This window comes from Gallus gallus, chromosome 5 (assembly GCF_016699485.2).
Source record: "Gallus gallus isolate bGalGal1 chromosome 5, bGalGal1.mat.broiler.GRCg7b, whole genome shotgun sequence".
NCBI classification, from domain to species: Eukaryota; Metazoa; Chordata; class Aves; order Galliformes; family Phasianidae; genus Gallus; species Gallus gallus.
In genome coordinates, this window is record NC_052536.1 from 8,828,211 (window position 1) to 8,846,850 (window position 18,640).

General features: G+C 36.2%; 1 protein-coding gene across 4 annotated transcripts in view; it reads left to right on the plus strand.

Annotated features, from left to right (window-relative positions):
* Nucleotides 1–18,640, plus strand: part of SBF2 (SET binding factor 2) — a 232,491-nt gene that overhangs the window by 165,835 nt on the left and 48,016 nt on the right. For all 4 annotated transcript variants that reach the window (XM_015286380.4, XM_015286382.4, NM_001012895.4 and 1 more), the window contains exons 18-23: nucleotides 11,740–11,910; nucleotides 13,116–13,378; nucleotides 14,631–14,803; nucleotides 15,077–15,150; nucleotides 15,548–15,743; nucleotides 16,604–16,731. In XM_015286380.4, the coding sequence (XP_015141866.1) occupies nucleotides 11,740–11,910; nucleotides 13,116–13,378; nucleotides 14,631–14,803; nucleotides 15,077–15,150; nucleotides 15,548–15,743; nucleotides 16,604–16,731 (1,005 nt within the window). The remainder of the gene's footprint in view (nucleotides 1–11,739; nucleotides 11,911–13,115; nucleotides 13,379–14,630; nucleotides 14,804–15,076; nucleotides 15,151–15,547; nucleotides 15,744–16,603; nucleotides 16,732–18,640) is intronic.

Here is an 18,640-nt window from a genome sequence, read left to right on the forward strand (position 1 = left end):
TCTTTTTTCCCTTGGCCTTCCTGCTTTCTAACATATTGGTTAGCAGTTTAGAGTCTTCTGTTTGATGGATTTTTTTTTTAATAGAAATCTTAGACTGGTAAAAGTTTTGCTACTTAACAAGGCATTCTGCTGTTCTGTCTGTGATAAGTCTGGAGGAAGGTACAAACTGAAATTCAAATCATTTGAAGGGAATGAATTGTTTTTTGTTAAAAGAACATTCTGGCAAAGCTGGTACATATGCATAGTCAAACTATGCCATGGCTTTTTCTAATGAATTGCTTGTTTATTTCATTAAATTAGCATATACAGTGTTGTTTATACATACATTCATGCATGCATGCTTCAAGCTGTACTTCATTTTTCTATAGGCAAAGAACAGGTTTTACAATACTGCTGCTTCAATATGCAGAAATGTCTTGCTTCTGTTGTAAGTGCAGTTGTTTTTATCCTTTCCAAAAATTGTGAAGTAGTGCTTGGAAGTATGCACTTGTTTTTACTGATGTTCTTGTTATCAGAACACCATGTTTAGTGCCAGAAGCGTATTAAATATTATTTCATAGGGCCACATTGAAAATACACAGTGTTCTTGGTAGCCAGGGATAGATAAGAATTGAGAATCTAATAATAATGGGTTTTTTGTGTTTCATTGATGTTATGCTCAACTGTATTCCAATTAAAGTTGGCATTAAGAAAGCCTGTAACAAATCTATGAGCACTGTAGAACTACATCAATTAAGTACTTATATTATCATCTCTATTTGCTATTATTATGAATTATTAAGGGAAACTATGATGGGGTTTCGTTACAACTTTTTATTGTTAATGTAATTCCTGTTACTTGAAATGAAATAATAAAAAGAAGTTCCACAGTGTCACAGTTCTGTTGCTCAAGGACTGTTGTGCATCTGAAATGTTAACTTTCAGGATATGCATTCATTTTGTTACCTGACATAAAAGAGAGCACCAATAAAGCAATTACTTACAGGTTCACTTACATGGGTGCACACAGTGCAGACACCAACTGTTTGAGAGGTATAAATGATAAGAAAGATGTGTTTTCATGTGACTCCAGCAAATGAAACCAAGAAACTGAGTAGAAAGGGAAATATATTCTTAGAGGCGATGCTTTAAGGTTCTAGAAGGGTCTGATGAAGTAGCAAAAGCTCTAGCCTTCAGGTATTTAAAAAATATTCTTGGGAAAACAGTAAAAAATATATAATAAAGAATGAAATGTAAGTATAAATGAAGTATAAAATACATAAAGTAAGGAACGTGCTTGTGTGTCAGGTTTTGTCCATATCCTGATGTCTTTGCTTACATAGAGGTTGGTTTGGGGTGTCTCTACATGTATCTAGTCAAAACAGCAAGAAATGTTACACTGTGTGCAGCATCCTGTCAACTCTTGGGCTGTCTACTGAAATTTCAGGATTCCCGCTCTTGAAGTCTGGTGTTTGACCTGTTGTAAAACTCAAACAGATCACAGAAGTTGTCTAACTCACAGCTGGCAAGGTTAAATAGGCGAGAAGTCAGTACTGTTACATGTTTTTCATCAGTAGAAAGACTTAAATTTTTCTAGAAAAAATGGTCACAATGCTCTTTAAAAAATGTTTTAAATATTAGACATGGGCAAAATGTGACTCATCAGTGACAGTGGACTTTTTAATGTGTACTGTTAATGTCACAAAAACAAACATCTTTTTCTTCTGGGTTAGAGAAAGGTTTTAGTTTACTGTTAGTAATACTGTTGGAATTTTGTTTAGAATTGAAACACTATAAATAATATGTTCTTATACATGAATTTTTCCATGTATATTTGGGGTGCAGATGGTCCGTGCTTGTTTGGCATGCACTCATTTCTCTCTGTGTGTAATAGGATGGAAATGTACTATTCTGTATTGCTTCAGTAAAGAATGCTTTTTCTCTGTGTGGCAGGAAAGGGCAAGACGAAAAGGATATATATTAATTTTGATTTCATTTTATTACTGCCTGAAGGAATACAGCTTGAGAGTTGTGTAATTGACCTTGTCAAATTCACAAAATTTGGATATGCCATTTCAGTTATGTCTCTTTGTAAGGTGGCAAGTTGTAGTCCAGGTTGCGCTGTATTTCTTGAAGTTTTAATGTGCTGCAAGAGCAATGATTTTTTTGTAAGCACCGATTTCACCCTGTCTGCTGGAGAACAAGCAGAGTGAGCTAAGTGTCTCTTCCTCAGTGCTATTCCAAGCCTCAGTCAGCCTGCTTCTCCTATGGTCCCTCCCTTTTCAGCTAAAGTGATGTTCTCCAGTCTGATCTTCCTGAGTAGCATTGGAGGCTAGGATTGATTTTTCTTTTCTTTTCTTTTCTTTTCCCTTTCCCTTTCCCTTTCCCTTTCCCTTTCCCTTTCCCTTTCCCTTTCCTTTTTTTATGCTTGTAAACTGTCAAATTTTGAGTAAAATTTCAGTCAGTTATGGATGCTAATTACATTCTATAATATACAATGAAACATTAGAGAAATGCTGTGTGGAACAGGGCTCAGTGAAATCTACAGGTTTTGGCTTAGATGTTCATGGACATGTCTGCCCATTTATCATTTGTACTCCATACACCTATGCCTTTCTCTATAGTGAAGAAAGTAGAATTGATAGAATTAATTCTAAAAAGTCTACCAGTTGTAAGGATAAGGACATTGTGTGAAGATGAAAGAGGCAGTACTAGAGAGCTTCAGAGTAGTTTATCATATTGTATATTTTGCCATCAAACGCTTTCCAAGAGACACCCGGTTCCAAGTTAATTATGTAACAGAAGCGTTATAATTGGAAATGTTCTCTCTCTTATTCAGCATCAGCTGTAAAATCAGAGGAACTACATGATGAAAGGCTGATGTAGGAATCAGTTCCACTTTCTGTCTCTTATCAGGCAAATCTTACAGTTGATATCAGCTGGAATCATGGGAATATCGACCCAATTGTGTGGTTAAAAAAAGGGGGGGTGAGGAGAGGGGGGGGGAGGAAATTTGGTACTAATACTATTTTTGCTAAATTACACCAAATGACATATTAATTTTTATTTTAGGGTTTGTATAAATACCATGAAATTATGTACAGTTAGTGGATGACAGTTATTTTGAAAAGCAAAATTCCTGTGTTCTTTTTTGTAATATTTAACATGAGTTGTCATTCTTCACTTGTGTTCTTGTTCACCTGTGCTTGGCCCAGGTAATACTGATAAACAGCAATACTTGCTGCTTAGCCTTCTATAAGGCTAAAAAATTTCTCTAGGGTGTTAGCTTTCAGTACTGATAGATTTTTCACCCTTACTTCTAACTGCTGTTTTTCCTTCAAATCATTTATATCTTACTCTGTGCTTGGGATGAAACCGCTTTTACTTCAGCATTCTCCACTCTTGAATTGCGTTGGCTTTAGTTTAGGAAACTCCCGTCTTGAAAGATCTTTATTATCCTGGCAAGAAGTTTTGTCATCTTCCATTAATTTTCCTCTTCTATCTCTATTCTGCCAATTCTGATGGTATCTTAGTCCATGTGAATTTTTTCATGACTGAAACTGTATTAAATAACATAATTTTTAGTAGATTTCTTACTCTTTTTTTAATACATTGTCATAATTTCTATTGGTGATTACGTAAATGAAAATATATTTTAAGTCTCATGCTTAAAAACAGCAAGAACATACCTGTATAGTAAAGCAGATGCTGTGGAAGAAACAGAACCACAAAGAAGAAAATGTATGCAGACAGTAGTGTAATTAATGACATGGGACAGAAGAAATCTTTTTCTGTAGTACTTCCAGTGAAGATGTAAGTGTCAAAAGAATTATGTATTAACAGCAAAATCCAATAGTGAAAGCTATCTTATTAACAGAGCTTCATATGAGCAGACGTTATAATGTTTCAACTCCTTATACCAATATGGCTTGTAAGGAGAGACAGTGGTAACGAGAGGGGAAAATTTACAATGGCATGATATACAGGCATCATTTTGCAGAACTAGAACTGGGTTTTACTCCTTTCAGGTGATGTATATTTTGTAAGGAAGAAATCGCTGCTTAAGCTTTAGGATGAGGTCAGTTCCTAGACTTCTGGAATTGAACAAAACCACCGTGCAGTATATTTACAATATAAGCCATGTTTAAAAATCTGAATTAAATATGTAAATTGTTTTTTTCATCTATCATCTTGTATAACAAGTCTTCGTTCAGAGATATTAGTCATCTTGTACATAATCAAGCTGACAGGCAAACTATTGATTAAGGACTGTTTACAATGTTATCAAATGTCTATATTAGTATTATTTGCATTGCTGGAAAATCCAGGAGCTTTAATTGTGGACTGTGACAACTGGTCTTTCTTTCATGCCAAATAACATAAAAATAATGATCCCTGTCCTTAAGAGTTTATGATACAAATTTGAAGTAAGTATTAATACTTGAAGTCAGGCAGCTTAAGGCAGAGCAAGGAAGATGTAGTGCCCTATTAGTTTATGGATGTGACATAAAAGCAGTATTTTACTGAATTTTGAGGGAGGATAATGTAGGTACTTGGTAGGAGCTCGTGAATTTGAGTGTGGTCATTGAAGAAAGTGGGACAGTGGTAGTCAAAGTTCTCTCAGTATTTCCAAACACTGTCCCAGCCAAGCGTCCTTATTACATTCATAAGAAGATCCTTTCATAAAAAGATTATAATTCAGCCAATTAGTTGCGTAAAAAGCAATCATTCTTTTTAAATTAAAGACAGAAATCTAGAGGTTGAAGGGTTTTGCATTGTCACTAATGTCAGCATGTTTCTGACCCTTAATATTTTACTTTGTTTTTGCATGGATACATGTCTGCAGAACAGACTTTTTTTTGTCTTCACAGGTAGCCCATATCTGAAGTTCATAGCTATTTTTATGTGAAGCAAATCTGGAAAATGTAAAGCAGGAAAATATGATGTGATTGTTCAGCACGTTTGTGGGAGAGGCTGCACGATTTTTTTTTTCTTTTTATGTTTCTCTTTATAAGTAATTTTGGAGGCAGATTACTGAATTACTTCAACTTTGCTCTCCTGAAGAAGCTTGCTTTCCCAGAATGATAACATCATGACCAATATGAAGGGAACTTTGCTGTCTTCCTCAGTGGTTTGTGGCAGGAAGTAGTTGGTCGGGAAAAAAAAAAGAAAAAAAAAAGAAGGAAAAACCCCATTCCTTCCCCCTCCCCTAAATAAAATAAGAAGTGAAGATAAATATTGCAGTAAATGCTTAGTTCTGTTATTGGGGAACTGATCCACTATCTCTTAGAACAAACAGAAGCCTTTCCATTGTACAGTCACAGGCATTGGCTTACGTAATTTATGGCTGTTCCTGATTCCACTTGAAGTCATTTTCTGCCAACAACACGGAATTCTGATTTGATTTGCCCGTAACAATGTTAGTCATAGCACATCCCTTTACATTATTGTTAACTCCAGGAGATACTATAGCCTGATATAAATATTTCTTTGTTTAGAATTTTCACCACAGAAGAATTTCTGGTAGTTTAATTAAAATCTCCATTAAAGCTTCTGGTCTTAAAGGAACATAAGCATGAAGTAACTGAGTCCCATTCTTTTTTCCATGTCTGTAAGTTCCGTTTCAGTTCTCCGTAACTGACATCCAGGAGAATGAAACATACGTCCCTACATGAAGATACAATTCCTCGGTTTTAGTGAGATCTGTTTCATTGGGACATAATTATTTGTCATGGTTGGAATAGTAGTATTTTATATTTCCAGAAAACAGCAAATGCTTACAGGTGGTGAGGGAGATAAATGTTCACACATTTCTGTACGTTGTCTGTTGTGTTGCAAATTTTCTATTCTATATATCTCATCACTTTAAAATGGATGTGGCCAAATGGATTTGAAATTGATTACTTTATTCCCCCATTCAGTATTAGTAGATGCTCTGTTAACTGGGCTTTAAGTTTCATGTCAGGACATCAATTATTCAGATTCTTTGGTGAGAGGATTTGGGATTTCCCAGCATGATAAATGCAGTCACACAAATGCACACTATCTGCTGAGTCACCTGATGCCAAAGGACTGTGGTGAAACTTTTTAATCAGTTTCAAAAAGCTCTGTCACAATTTGAAAAACTCTTAGGATTGATTCAGCGCTGCAGCTATGAATTTGTGAAATCTGTCATTTGTGTAATAGAACTAAATCTTAGAGAACAAAGTCATCGTAATCTCCGTTGTGAAATCAGAATTAACAAAAAACAGAACGTGATATGTTGTCTTTTTGGCAGAGAAAACAAATGAGCATGTTATCCACCTGGAATCCTACCTTACTTAGAACAGTGACATTCTAAAATGATTTGGTTGGTTGGTTTTGATTTGGTTGGTTTGGGTGGGTTTTGTTTACGCCTTCTGAACATCCATACTTTTAGATGATTTTATTTTACATGGTGTCATCTCTATATAACAGAACTTTGTAAATCTTACTGTTGCCTCTTTGGAGAAAGAAGCATGTTACTGTGTATTACTTAGTTTTACATGTACCTTGGTGTTAGCATACATCTGTCTGTCTTGATACACCTATATAGATATTTTGAGAATACTCTGTATGGCTTTAAGTAATATATAGCAAATTATACGTGATCTTTAGCAGCTTCTGATTAAAACCAATATAAATTTAGATGTTTAAGTCACTTTTGCCAGAAAACATATGCATTCAGTAAAGCTCCATCCAGAATTACATCCCAATTTTGCAAAATTCTAGAATTCTATTGCCCTCTGCTGGTTCAGTGTGCCCACATGTGATTAGGTTGCACTGAGTTATAAGGGAATTGGACTTCCTTTATTTTTCATGGTGAAATAGTAGATTAGTAGTCTAAGGAATCACTTGCTACAAACATGTATTTTAAAATAGAAATTAATCAGCATACAATCCTGTTTGGGGACTTTCTGAAAGTAGGAGGGGTGGCAGATTGTTATGTTTGATGTTTCTGAGGTTGAAGAATTGGAGAAGGTGGTTGATCTAACATTTTATGTCCTTGTTTTCCAAGGTAATAAAAAGGAAGGGAAAAAAAGGAAGCATAACAATTCTTACTTATGCTTTTTGTGGCCTTTTCCCGCATTTTAATATAATATTTTTAATATATTTAATTTTATAATTTAGACCAAGTGGGAAAACCATTTATTGAATTGAAATTATGTATTCTTTACTGTTACTCATGTAGCGCTCAGTCATGCTTGAAGACATGATTATGTACACTGCTGTTTGCTTCAATATTTGTACGCCGTCTTGAATAGTGATACATGCATGGTGTGCAGTGTTGTATGCAAAGTTAATATATAGACTCTATATATACACTCCTATAGGTCAGTCTATGTAGTGTGGTCCTCTGGGCTTGTTAGAAGTCCTTGGAATGAATTGGGTGTCTGTGCAAGTACAGCAGACATGCAAATACCATTCTGGGTCGTAGAATATGTTTGTATGCAGAACTTGTTTGTGTCATCTTGAGGAAGGGCAGCGTATTGCTTGCAGTAGGTGGTACCTATTCATGGTATGCAGTGGTTGGTAATGGGCTGAATGTCCGCATAAACAGCTCTAAGATGGGGAGTAACACTTCCAAGTAGCTGTCTTGCTATTCCCTGGATGATCTATAAACTTATACTTGCAGATTTCTAGGAAGAATACTACCCAACATAGAGAGAGTGCTGTGCTCTCCTTTGGTATGCAAAGATTGGCGAGTGATTTTGCAGGTGTTGCAATAGCTTTCTCTTTGAAGTCAAACAGATAAACTGTAGTGCTGTGACTCCTCGAGGAGTAGAGGAGGGAGCTTTTATTTGCACTCATCAGCAAACTCCTTCCCTATCTTCCTTCCTTTTCTCATCAAAAATATCTGAATTGGTAGCCCAGAATACAAACTGGAGACAGAAATGGAGTTTACTTCTGAAGGTCAGCGTTCTGGAAATATAGTGCTCTTGAGTTCTCTCCTTCAAGAGATAGGCAGTGAAATCTTAGGGAATACCTGTGAGAAAAGAGCAGTCTCAGGTATATTCATGTTCTGTTTTTCACTCTTCTCATTTTTTAACACTTTTTCCAATTTTGTAATGAAGAACTCAGTCCTTTCCTTTGCTAGAATAAACATGCTTTCTTCTTTAAGCTTATGTGATGTAGCAGATAGTGATGGATGAGTTATTGTCAGTGGAAAGCATGCTCTTTTTTTTCTTTTTCTTTTTTTCCTTTCTCAATGGTGTAATGTCATAAAGAAGCTGTTGGGGCACCTGCACCTCACAGTTTTTCTGCAAGCTCTGCAAGTATCATTTTCTGAACCAGAAGTATTGAGTGCCAGGAAAAGGAGAAAAACATCTAGGCAGATACTATCTTGCTTCTGGGAGTAATGCAGATATAATGCCTGATGGCAGGAAGTTGCATAGAGTCACACACAGAAAGTGCCAAATCTACCTTGTGTTTTCCCAGACTGCAGGATGTAATTCATTATTTTGATATGGGTGACATTTGTTTCATATGTATCGTGGCTGGGAGGGGTGGGCTTTTGTTGTTGTTGTTTAAGTGCCTTTAGTCTTTTGAGACAAGTCAGCATACTTAGCAGAATATAACTCATTTTCTGGGTGCTATTACAACTTACACCTCAGTGCTCATTTTGGCTATTACTGCTTTAGGTAAAGGACTTTCTCTGTTCAGAACTATTTTATTTTTTTTTAACTTTCTTCTGGGAAATTTTTTAAGCTTAAGTCCTTAAATCCTCTCTTATAAGTAGGAAACTTTTTTGCTGCTTCATACGTTCATCCTCTCTGGCAGAAATGATTAGGATAGGGAGGAAGTAACTATACATGTCAGTATAGCTCAGCTGTCCAATGGAAAGGTAGGTGAAGATTCATGTTATATATTTAGCATTGCTTGATGGAAAATACTGAAATTCTGTCTTACTTTAATCAGAGAAGTCCTGTGCAAATTTATTTTAATGCAACAGTGAGCACTGGGGCCCATTTGACGTACCGGAGTAGTTTCCATTCTAGGCTGACTAAGCACTCTCAGAGTAGAGAATATTATATACACTTAAAGCTTCATGGAATGCTTCTATTTGTACCAAGAGTGTTTTAATGCAGGGATTTTGACTGCCTAGGAGCAGCCGTGCACTTCTTAAGGTTGCTGTTCATACTGCTTTTTCACAAATAAATTAATGGAAACATGGTGAAATTCCAAAGCAGTTTAGCCCAAAATAATTGGCAGAGCTGAGCTGACTTTGATTCAGTGCTCTGGCCACTACTAGGTTTTGCCATTTGTTTCAACGCTTTCAGCAGGTGATGAGATCCCTCTCATCATATTATTATTTATGACAGTTTAGCTTTGTAATGGATTTTCTTTCATCCTTTTGTAAACAGACTATTTTTATGTCATGTAGAAGTTAACTGTCAGTACTGATTTACGTCACTATACTTGAACACAAATCTCTGTCCTTTAAAAACTGTGATTATACATGGCTGTTAGTGGTTTTAAACCATGAATGAAGGAGGAACATGTAAAAACCCCTCAGCTTTTCTGTCATATTCATACGTATGTGAAAATGATTTTCTTCATTTTTATTTCTGGAGCGCTTCATATGGACCTATAGTTATGACTCTAAACTTCCATTCAAACTTTCAGACCCAGTAAGGCCAGGCTTGGAGTACTGTGTTCAGTTCTGGGCTCCTCAGTCTAAGAAGATGCAGGAAACTGCTGGAGAGTGTCTAGTGAAGGGGCACAAACATGATGAAGGGACTGGAGTATCTCACACTTGGGGGAGGGCTGAGAGAGCTGGGGCTGTTCAGTCTGGAGACGAGGAGGCTTGGCGTTTGTAGGGGGGGGATGATGGATCTCATCAATGTGTATAAGTACCTGTAGAGGGGTGCAGAGAGGACAGAGCCAGGCTCTTCTTGATGGTTCCCTGTGCCAGGGCAAGAGGCAGCAGGCACAAACTGGAAGATAGGATGTTCCCTCTGAACATTGCGGAACACTTCTTTACTGCAGGGGTTGGTGGTGACAGGGCACTGCACAGGCTGCCCAGAGAGGTTGTGGAGTCTCCACTGCTAGAGGTCTTCAAAAGCCACCTGGACGTGGGCCTGGGCAGCCTGTTCTGTGTGACCCTGCTTAAGCGGGGGGCTGGGCCAGACAAACTCCAGAGACCCCTTCTTACCTCAACCACACTGTGATCATTAGGAGACTATCTGAGCCGTGCTGTTCTGTGATTTAACAGCTACTTGAAAGCTGGGAGCTATTTCTATGCCATCTGATATCATTTCCTGTGAGCTACCATAAGCTACATCACAACTGAAACCTGGGAGTCTAGTCTAAACAAGCATCTTATGTTTCAGCCTGTATGGAATAACAAAAACCTCATTTAATATGACTTGTGTCTTCCACATAGGCAGTTTTTTTAAGAAGTTATTGTGGAATTTTGATGAAATTGTGCTTGATGAAATAAAATTTATATTTATCAGTTCTTGCTGATTAATTCCAAGAAGATATTTCAATTGGCTAAATTTTAGTAGCATGTTACAAATCAGTTCTTCAAACATACCATTTCAAAGGACCTTGTCTTCAAATAAATGAATAAATGGCACATGATCAGGACTTTCAGTTCATGTTGTACTTGGAAGAGCATAGCGTGGAAAACACAGTTCAAGGAATTGCAAAACCAGAAATCTGTAAACCAGACTGAAATTTTCTAGCCTTCCACCTGAATGTTCCTAGGGCTTACTAAGAAGGATCATGTGTAGTGGGTGATGGTACCATTGTATGCTCTAGAATAAATTGCATTACAATAAGAACATTAAAGTCAATTCTATTTCTAGAGTACACTTTGGTATGTGTAGTATATTGAGAGTGAAGGTCATTAAGCTTAATGTCCAGTAATGTACTAAATTCTTCAGTTCCACTGCAGAAAGAAGCAGATATTTAGATATGCTTGTTTGCTATGTGCAGTATACAACTCAATTATGTGGACTTTATCAGAGAGTAAGAACATACTGTATACGATTGCATTCTTCATAACTGGAGTCCTTGAAATAAATTTCCTCTTCTTGTATGTGGTTGTCAGTAATATTAAGCAACTTGCTGAAAGACTAGCACCACTTAATTAAACAGACCTACTTGTAAAAAGGATGTGTTCATACTGAGTATTGATAGTGTAACAATTCTGCTTTTGTTTGAAACCTTAGTGTAGGGATCCAGACACCCATGGCTTCAGGAATGTCTCCCCTTAGTACTCTTTCAGGAACTGAATTTGTGTCATGCATTGAGGTAGTTAATGATTTATCTGGTCTGCTGTTGCAACAAATGCAGCCTTATTGGAAGGACTCAGCTGCCATGCACACTTAGAAGTTTCATTGCTGTAGTTCCAACTTTTAGATAAAATGATGAACAATTTTCATATGTTTTAATACTTAGTTATTTGGTGTAGGACTACAATACTGTAATTTACTGATAAGGAAAATATATTAGAATTGTGTTCTGTATTATCATCACGTAATTTTTCCCCCCAGAGTCTCATTTTTCTACTGTGAATCACATGCATTAGGCTTATATACGAGCTTCCTGTACATTAATTTCTCCAAGGGCACAAAAGTGGAGATAATTTCTTTCCATATACTACGAAAGATGAGATGTGCTGCATGTTTCATTGTGTACAACTGATCTGATAAATTTCTCAATACTCACGTCACAGACTTTAAAATGAAATAATAGGAGTATTTTGTCTATCCTGCACTTTTTTTCTTTCAGAAATTAGCACCTGGAGTTAGTCAGTTTGCTTACACATGTGTACAGGACCATCCAATCTGGACTAACCAGCAGTTTTGGGAAACCACCTTTTATAGCAACGTGCAAAATCAAGTTCGTTCCCTCTACCTTACAGCCAAAGAAGACAACCATGCAGTACATCCGAGACAAAAGGTAAGACAATATATTAAATATCAAGGCATAAAAAGCTGTACTATTAGTTAATGTCCCAGTTAAACCTATGAAGGTCTCAATGTGGATGAAGAAAATGTCTGAACCTTTACATACACTCTTCTGAAAATAAACATTTCACTTTTAGAATATCAACTGTAATGTAAATATGTTGTTTGCACATAACTTTCCGAGGAAAAAGATGCTTTATTTTCCTAATATGCGAACACCTGAATCTCCCCTTGTTGCCTTTACAGTTTTTACGTAACACCACTTTTAGCATCATTTCTTCCACACTTGAAGATGTATTTTTTTTTCCTGAAAGTAGGAACTTCTAAGGGGGTGACAACTAGCAACATTTCTTTTACACCAACAGCTTAAGACAGCAGTAGTTTCAGTGTCTAATGTTAGATTGTTACCAAACCCTAGGCTGGTGTCTCTTGGTGGGCATTGTCTGCTTTCTTAAAACATTTTTCTTGAGCTCTCTCATGTATTTGCTTGTTAAATTAGCTGAACTTTACCTAGTATGAAGAAAAGACATTTGTAGGATACTGTGTTCTTTAATAATTTAACAGCAGGTGTTATGTCATCTATATCAGCTGCCAGATTTTTTAATTCTAGTTCTGTCAGGCTGCATTGTAATTTGGCTACATGCTACCTACCTAGTTTGCTCCAAGCAAATGCTAGAATTGGTCTCCAACATGCAAAGGCATGAATGTTTCAGCTCATCTGGAAACTGTTCATATGAAAGCTTGCCTCACCTGAACATACTCAGAATTTGGAGAATATCATATGCATAAAGTAATCAGCTGCATCTGATTAATGTTTATTGTTATATGAGCTAAGTAGAAAAATTAAGGAGAGTGGTTATATTCAAATCATTAGACTACTCTGAAGAAACATAAAAGATCATGTAGCATTAAATAATCTAGAAAGAGATGATGTTATTGAGTTAGAAATGTTTGCATTATGCTATGCTAGTTGTGAGTTTCAGTAAGCAACCTTCAATCCTTCATGTTGCTGTAATTATACTCTTCTTAAACCCTACTGCATGTTGCTACTTGCTTTTTCTTTTTAAATAAATATGTAATTTAAATAATGGAATAATTTAAATAAACAATGTAATTTAAAAAGCTCTGACTAAACATTCTTTTGACTAAACATTGTTTTTTGAGTCATAGCTTTGTGTGTATTTATGTGTCTTCTAGGAGAAAAATTCTGTAGGTCCAGACCACGATAAGACAGCAATGGATCTGGCTGCGGAGCAGTTGCGATTGTGGCCAACTCTTAATAAACAAACTCAACAGGAGCTAGTCCAGAATGAGGAAAGTACAGTTTTCAGTCAGGCAATTCATTTCGCTAACCTCATGGTCTACCTGCTAGTACCACTAGACACAAGTAAGAATAAGTTATTGAGAGCATCAGCTACTGGTGACTGGGAGAGTGGAAGCAACAGCATTGTCACAAACAGGTGGGTACATATGTTCACTAGTAATCTGTCATAATGGGGCACTATTTTGGAGAACATACTACTTTTCAGGAGTTATTCTGAATACAAGATTACTTCAGTATCTTCTCTCCAAGATTATCATTTCTAGATAATTAATTAAGTGGAGTGGAAATCTAACATGATTTCTCTCAAATGGTAGAACTTTATCTAGACGGAATTACTGCCAGTTAAGGGAATATAAGAATGTTATCACTTCAGTAAGAGTTTAAGTCTAGTACTGTGACTGCTGAAGACAAACACTAGTGTGTGATGAGAGAGACTGTTAGTTTTTCTGTAGCTCGAAGAAACCCCTCATGAACCTAAGCTCAAGGAGGCATATGTATAACATCCTCAAGGTCACAGTTTTTGTGCTGTTGCAGCTTCAAGAAAGACACTTAGGTCAGAAAGATGGCTATACCACTGGGGAAAATGTTAGAATATTAAGGAGGCAGGAGGAGTATAAAGAGAATTACTTTAATTAGCACACAAAATACTTAGCACACAAGAAGCAAGACTTCTTCCCTGCTTATTTATTGTCTTTATTATCAACTATGGTCAATCAAATTTCCCATTTGATGAACTGCACGAGGCCTCTGAAATGATGTAAGTAGGCTGTGGGTCCCAAACTCCCTATTGCAACTTTTTCTGCTGACAAAACACTTCTAAAATCAGGCAATAGTATCAGTATGTAGATTGTGGTCTATGTTGCAATCTATGGATTTGGTCCTCACTACTGCTAATGGGGAGTGTTTTCAGATGTTTGAAGTACATCTCCTACTGACTTGTTTGTATTTTCTAGCTGATGCACAAGCAAACAAAGAAACAAAAAAACCTGAGGTTATTTTTCCTTTTGAATGCTTTATTCTACAAGAGTAATACTCATTTAATTTATCTTTGTGTATGTAACCAAAGTATCTATTTCTGTTTTATCATGGGCTGTAAATAACCTACCTTACTTTATGTTAAAGAGAAGACTAAAAGCTTACTTCTAGGCAACTGATGCTTTTTTTTTTTCACTTGATGACTGCACTGCACTAGATTAACGGAGGAAAAAATCTTCTATATTGTCATGCAGTTATGACATTGTTAATGGTAGAGGGAATACAGTGTAATTTATGGTACCAGTGTATATCTTCAGAAAAAGGTACCTCTTAGATGTGTCCTACCCAGGTATCAGATACACTTCACCAGCTGGATTTTTCACTTTCGAAATTTCTTTTTTTTATGCCCACAGTATTGCAGGCAGTGTTGCAGAGAGTTATGACACCGAAAGTGGATTTGAGGACTCTGAGAACAACGATGTTGCAAACGCAGTTGTACGCTTCATCACCAGATTTATCGACAAGGTTTGCACAGAGAGCGGAGTTACACAGGATCACATCAAGGGTCTTCATTGCATGATACCAGGTAAGAATTGTGATGAAAATGTGCGTTCATAATCTTTCATTTTTGCTTTTTTTTTTTTTTTTCTGATGAAAGAAATATGCATTTTAGTTACAGTCAATTTCTGTGGACATAGAAGATCAGATTTTTTTCTAGACTATAATTGCTGTTGAATTGCAACTAACTATTTCCTTGATGGTTAAATTTAAGAATTTTGGAATATCGGATTTCCAATTAGATTGCAACTTTTTCTTTCATGTTATGCCAGACTTCATTTGTGATATTACTGATTTCCAGGCATTGTAGCAATGCACATAGAGACTTTGGAGGCTGTCCATCGTGAGAGTAGAAGGCTTCCACCAATACAGAAGGCAAGTATTATGAAACATGTTTGTATTCTTTACAAGTATTAGAATCATGCAGTTTAGTCATCTTTTTTTTTTTTTTTTCCCTCTTCATAATGTTAGAAGGAAACATCAAAACATTGTAGGAAAAATTCCACAAGTGATAAATAAAGTGCTTGGTTTTGGTCTTATGAAATATGAACTTAGAAATCTATTACAGCCAAATTTTTGATCATAAACAAGCTGTTGCATACCCGCTGTTTTTTGAGACCCATTTCTCTTAGTTGAGTCCAAACTCCATCTCCCTTCTTTGGAATTAGTCTCATAACAATTTTGTTTTGAATCTTTCTACACCAAATATAATTAGGCCGAGGTATAACACTGGTATATTGCTATCATACTTACACTATTTTACTTGCATCAGCCCAAAATTCTACGACCAACTTTACTGCCAGGGGAAGAATTTGTTTGTGAAGGTCTCCGTGTGCTACTGGATCCTGATGGCAGAGAGGAAGCTACAGGAGGACTGCTTGGAGGTCCTCACATCCTCCCTGCTGAAGGAGCTTTGTTCCTTACTACCTACAGAATTATATTTAAAGGCACTCCTCATGATCAGCTGGGTAAGAAAAACTCAACAGTGATAAAACTGTGGCACTTTGGATAGATAAAACTTTGAGCTGACCTGTCCATCTATGTAAGCATCAGCATCAAAATGCATCTACCTCTGAGAGTAATTCTTCATGGTCATCATATTGGGATGGCCTTTTGTTATTGGTTTTTACTCTAGACATGACAATATTTTATTTTCATTTTGCATTTAACCTAACTAGAATTTATTTCTTCGGATAAGACAGCATATGTACTGTCTGATCCGTGACTTCCACTATTTCTTATCATTTAACAATTTTTTTCAACTGCTGGAAGTGTGTAAAATGAAGAAAAAAGAGTCATAAGTTAGTAATGTCCTTAAAATTAATATTAATATGTTAAGCATTGTTTTTAATATGTTTTAAATGGTAGTTTTTCATCTTTTGACATCTGCCATTTCTAAGCAAATTCAGTTGTCAGAAGTATAAATTTATCTTTCAAAGCTTATGGTCGTTTGTAAAGAAGTCAATATAAAACTTTCATTGTTTATAAGGTGCATAATGCAATATGAACATGAATTACATTTGGAACTGTTTCTTGACCCCTTTCCAAACTGTGTTTTTGGGGTGTATTTCCAATGCACAGAAGAACTCAGAATATTTTTCCAACCATCCAAACTGAAAGTAAGCAGAAAAAGTAAATGCTTCAGATTATAGATAATACTTGTGTATTTATCCACTTTCCAAGCATTTTCTGTGAAATTATGTGCAGTTATTTTCCTATTGCTTTGTATATTATAATTCCTGTCCACTCAGAGAGCAATGTGACCTAAACAGATCTGATTCTGTGATCAAACAAGTATCCATAAATATTATAATTCTGTGGTTCTCAGTGGGAGAACAGACGGTGATCCGCAGCTTTCCTATTGCATCTGTTACAAAGGAGAAGAAAATCACTATACAAAACCAGCTGCAGCAAAGCATGCAGGAGGGCTTGCAGATCACTTCAGCTACCTTTCAGGTAAAAGGAAGTTTTGTGAAATTTATGTGAGGTAAGCAGCTCAGAACACTTATGAGCAGCACTTTGTCCTGATACTTGTGAAGAGTTCAGTATCCTGCTATGCAAAGTCAACAGAGAATGTGTAGTCCTCTCATAGAAACACTTTTTGTATTTTGGCTCATTTGAAACAGTGTTACTGTTTTCGTGTTTGATTTTTCTCTCCTTTCCTCATCTTTCTGCTGTGGATCCAATGTGGCTATTCTGAGTCCAAAATGTCTTCATGTGGGTAAGCAGAGGCCAGGCAAGCCAGTGGAAACACACATACTCTCTTTACCAGCTACATAGAAGGAATATGGCAAAGATATGTGTTGCCTGCTTTCTGGAAAAATCCATAACAAAGGGTCATAGTACATCTCGTATGGAATCTGCCCTTCCAGAAATCTTTAATGTAGCCATGGGTAGGCAGCACCAATGGGCTTCTGTGTGAAACTTCTTGACTTTTGGGCAGAATTGGACATTCTCCTGTCTTTAGAAGCCCGCTCAACATGTTCAGAATTTTCAGAAGCATCTACAGTTGCCCCACAGAGCAATTGACGGAGATGGACTTGTAAGAGTGAGGAGTCAGTAATTCTCTTAAGACGTCCCTAAGTGTTTCTTATTGCTGGTAATCTAATACGTGGTCAAATCCTAAGAGATCAAAAGCTGAAGACAAAGGATTTTATATCACAGACTAAAAGCAGACTTCAGAACTTAAGACATGAAATATATTCTCAGGTTAGCTAACTCTAGAAACATGTTTTCATTGAGAACCGTCTCTTTTCAACATCTGAAAGTGAAACACATTGTCATTATCTTACTAGTTCCTTAAATAGTGAACAGTATTTAATTAGTCATCCTTCAATATTGTATGCAAACGCATAAGACTAGGAATACGAGTAAGTAAAACAACTGAAAAAAAAAAGTTCTTGTGGACTTTTGATTGGACTTGGAATTCTTGTTTACCAGAATTTTTTTTACCAGGATAGTTAGCATACTTCAATGATGTGCTAAATGCAGGCATAACTCAATGCTTTTAGTGCTGGATTCTGGTCAAACATCATCCCTGCTTTTGTTTAGCATAGTTTTGTGTTAGGTTATGAAAACAAAAACCATCAGCAAACAGTTTACTTCTGTTCCCTTTCTAACTGCTAGAGTTCAATGCAGTATGAAATAGCAAGCCCCATCTTTGTTTATTAATTAGGATTTTCAGTGTTTTGGCTGCATTTATGCTATTTAATGTCCTTGAAATTTTATATCTGTAACCCCTGAAGATTGAAGCATTCCTCTTAAGGAGATCTTTGAGCAACAGAGTTATCCTTTGGAAAAATCCACCTTCTAGATGACAAACAAGACAGTCAAAAGGTGTATAGGTTTGCAGTCAAAAATAAAGCTCTAAGATATCTCTTGTTTGCTTTTTCCATATTCTTCAAGTTCTTTCAGGCCATTTTCTCTCTCCATTTTTTTAAATTTTCACTACAGAGCTGGCTCTCATCCTTTTTACTGAGGCTGATATATATATATATATATATGTATGTATGTATTTAAATAACTTTTCAAAAAACATTTTAAATGTGATAAATAGATCAGTGTTGAATAGCACAGGATTTCTTTCCAAGGATCCGATTTCACTGTTACTAGCTGTTTGTTACTAGCTGTTTTTATGCTTTTTGAGGTGAGGCAAAAATGGGAATCACTAAATAATGGAAGTGTAATGGTTGGTGATCTATGATTGCTGAATTCATTGCCTTGATTAGAGTACATTACCAATTTTACTTCCCTGTGTATAGCAAATCTGATAAAATATTCCTAACCTGAGCCATGTGTCTAGCACTTTAACTGTTGTGGATATTGTAGTGCCAGTACATCCACTTAGGTTACCCAAAATATTTTG